Source organism: Orycteropus afer, unplaced genomic scaffold (assembly GCF_000298275.1).
Source record: "Orycteropus afer afer isolate SDZICR_OR568_19922 unplaced genomic scaffold, OryAfe1.0 scaffold00038, whole genome shotgun sequence".
Lineage (NCBI taxonomy): Eukaryota > Metazoa > Chordata > Mammalia > Tubulidentata > Orycteropodidae > Orycteropus > Orycteropus afer.
In genome coordinates this window covers 15,911,719-15,914,442 of record NW_006921625.1, presented here as the reverse complement: position 1 = coordinate 15,914,442, position 2,724 = coordinate 15,911,719, and the positions used below count along the sequence as shown (strand labels likewise).

General features: G+C 56.9%; 1 protein-coding gene across 1 annotated transcript in view; it reads right to left on the bottom strand.

Annotated features, from left to right (window-relative positions):
- VAX1 (ventral anterior homeobox 1) overlaps positions 1-2,724 on the bottom strand; it is a 5,760-nt gene that overhangs the window by 2,215 nt on the left and 821 nt on the right. Inside the window, exons 2-3 of the mRNA XM_007936923.2 lie at positions 2,071-2,258; positions 4-185 (exon numbers count right to left, since the gene is read on the bottom strand). Coding sequence (XP_007935114.1) covers positions 4-185; positions 2,071-2,258 — 370 coding nt within the window. The remainder of the gene's footprint in view (positions 1-3; positions 186-2,070; positions 2,259-2,724) is intronic.

Genomic DNA, 2,724 nt, shown 5'->3' with positions numbered 1-2,724 from the left:
AGCGCGCCCGTGGCGCAGGGCGGCAGCAGGGCGGGCAGGCCGGGCGGCGAGAGCAGGCGGCCCTGCTCCAGCAGCCGCAGCACGCTGCACGTGGCCGCCGTCTCCGACACTACCGACCGCAGCTCCGAGTCCTTACCCTGGTCCTTCTTCTGCTTCGTGCGCCGGTTCTGGAACCAGACCTTCACCTGCGCGCCGGGGCAAAGGGAGACCGGCGTCAGGGACGCCGGGCTTCCGGGTCCGAGGACCCAGAGGCCCGAGGTCCCTTTCCCAGACCCACCCTGCAACTGAGAGGTCGAGGCCAGGGAGCTACTACTGGGGGAGCCGGCCGCCACGAGGTGGGCATAATGCCACTGGGCTATGCTTCTGAGTTGTGGAATCAAGCCCAAGCTGAGACTTCTTACAAATAGCAAAGTTATAAAAATGTCATGATTCTAACTCAAAGACCAGAAGACCTTTCACAGGGCCACTGGTGCTACTCCCAGCCAGGCCTGGGACCCCCATCTGGGGATCAGCACTGACAAAGAGGGTCCGTAGTTTGGAGACAGAGTATGAGGCCTGGAGGATGCTGTTTGGAAAGCAGGAAGTGGGGGTAGATGGGTGGAAGCACCTAGGCCTTCCTGGATGCAGGGCCCTGGTCCAACTGGCTCAAGTGTAACCCTAGGAGTACTTCTTGCTCAAGGCCACAAGAGGCTGCTCCCTGTTTGCTGGGGTCACACTTGACCATCAACTGGGAAAGGTGGCTATGGAAGGAATGATTGGCACAGGATGGACTTTGTAGGCCAAGCTTTCTCCACCTCTGCTCATTGCCAGCTGGGTGGGAGGATTGGAGTGATGGTCATAACTCATCACTCTACTGCTCCCCAAAACAGGCCCCACTAACTCTAGGGTCCCTGTGAGTCAGAATCAACTGGATGGCAATGGGTGTTTTTAGTTTTTTTTTAATTTGGAATCACAGGAGGAAGTCAAGAGACTGGGATAGACTAAGATCTCTCCACTAAGTTCTCTGCACCTTCTCTCTTTCTGTCTTCTTCAGACCTAGCTAGTATTTAGAACAGAATTTGGCACCTATAGGGAAAGGTTACCCTATCTAGAGTCTTGTAAACGTGGACGGATGGTACCAGAGTTACAAAGCTACAATACCAACTCAAACTCACAAAGAACATTCTGTCCATCCTGTCCTCCATCCTCAGCTTTCGTTCCAAATCCCAGACCTAAAATGCTCCCCATTAGCTTCAGAGCTGGGCATAGGGAACTAGGCCAGTCCTCAGAAAGAGGGCTGACTTACTAAGGCCCACCCACCTGGTGGTATGCCCTGGCCAGGCTCCACAGGAACTCCAAAGGGCAAAGATTTCAGTCCCTCCAGTGCCCCTGGGCCCAGGGACCACACAGCCAGCACCAGTGGCATCATATGAATTAATGTACAGGGCAAGACCTAAAAGCACAGTGGGCAGTGCCAGTTTCTGGGATCCTGGATCTATGATCTGTTCCATATCTCATGCATCACTGGCACAGAAGACGGGGACCACCAGGTGCCCAGAGTGGTACTCATGGCTGGAAATGGGCTGGTCACACTCAAGGGCCAGGGGACCTTAAGGAGCAGGGCAGCCTGGTCTGCACAGTGGGGCTACAGAAGGTGTGCACGTCTCCAATCCCTAGCAGTCAGCCACAGCAAAGGATCTGGGGGTTTGGGCCCTAGCTTAACTTCCTGCAGAACAGCGGGCCTAGGTGCTGTGTAAGGGGACGGTGCCTGGAGATACAGTCAAGACAGAGCGCTTAAAACAAGGGCCAAAATCAATCCTGTGTAGAGTAGAAGGAAACGGAATTATGAAGACTGGAGTCCAAAAAGAATTTTTTAAAAGACATAATTTGGGGTCTCAGGGGCCAGGCCGAAGTGGAAGATTAGGGAATACAAGGGGAAGAGATGGCTCATGAAAGAGGACAAAGCCTTAGGCCTTTCTCCTAATGGGGCGCATCTCCTCCTCCTGCCCCCAGAGGCTGGGCCTAGAGCCTGGTGGTGACCAGGAAGAGGGGCTGGGGGTGGTGGGGACGGGAGGCTTGGCCTCTGGGTACCTGGGTCTCAGAGAGGTTGAGCTGGCGGGCGAGCTCCGTCCTCTCGCGGCCCACCACGTACTGACAGCGCTGGAACTCCATCTCCAGCCGATAGAGCTGCTCCGCCGTGAAGGACGTGCGTGTCCTTTTGGGCCGGTCCAGGTCCAGGCCCTTGGGCAGGATGATCTCGCGGATAGACCCCTTGGCATCTGGGGAAGGGGAGACATCAGCCGCCAGAATCATCCGTTCTCCCTTCACCTCCCTGGCCAGAGCTGGGTTTGGGAACACTGTCCTAGCAGTCTACAGTTTGGAGGGGAGGAGAATGAGGCCCACAGTCCGGGGGCCAAGACTCTGTGTGTATGTGTGTGTGATGGGGGGCGAGGAGGCCAACTCCACATCGCCAAAGCAAAGGACCAGACTTTGCCTTATTAGAGCTCCCCGGTCACGGGAGGGGACAAAAAAATCAATTCCTAACAAAGATGTTGCTTCCGGTGTGGGGGACCTCGGCTGCACAGACCTGATCCTCTGTGGGGTCCTCTGTGGCCTGCCCGTCCCTCCACTGGTCGGCCGCGGTCCCGTCCGTCCCTGGGGAGTGCTTTCCCTCCCGAGCCCGGGCGAAGGAAGGAGGGACCTGATCTGGGCCAGCGGGACCAGCGGTCTGCGGGCGGGGGCAGC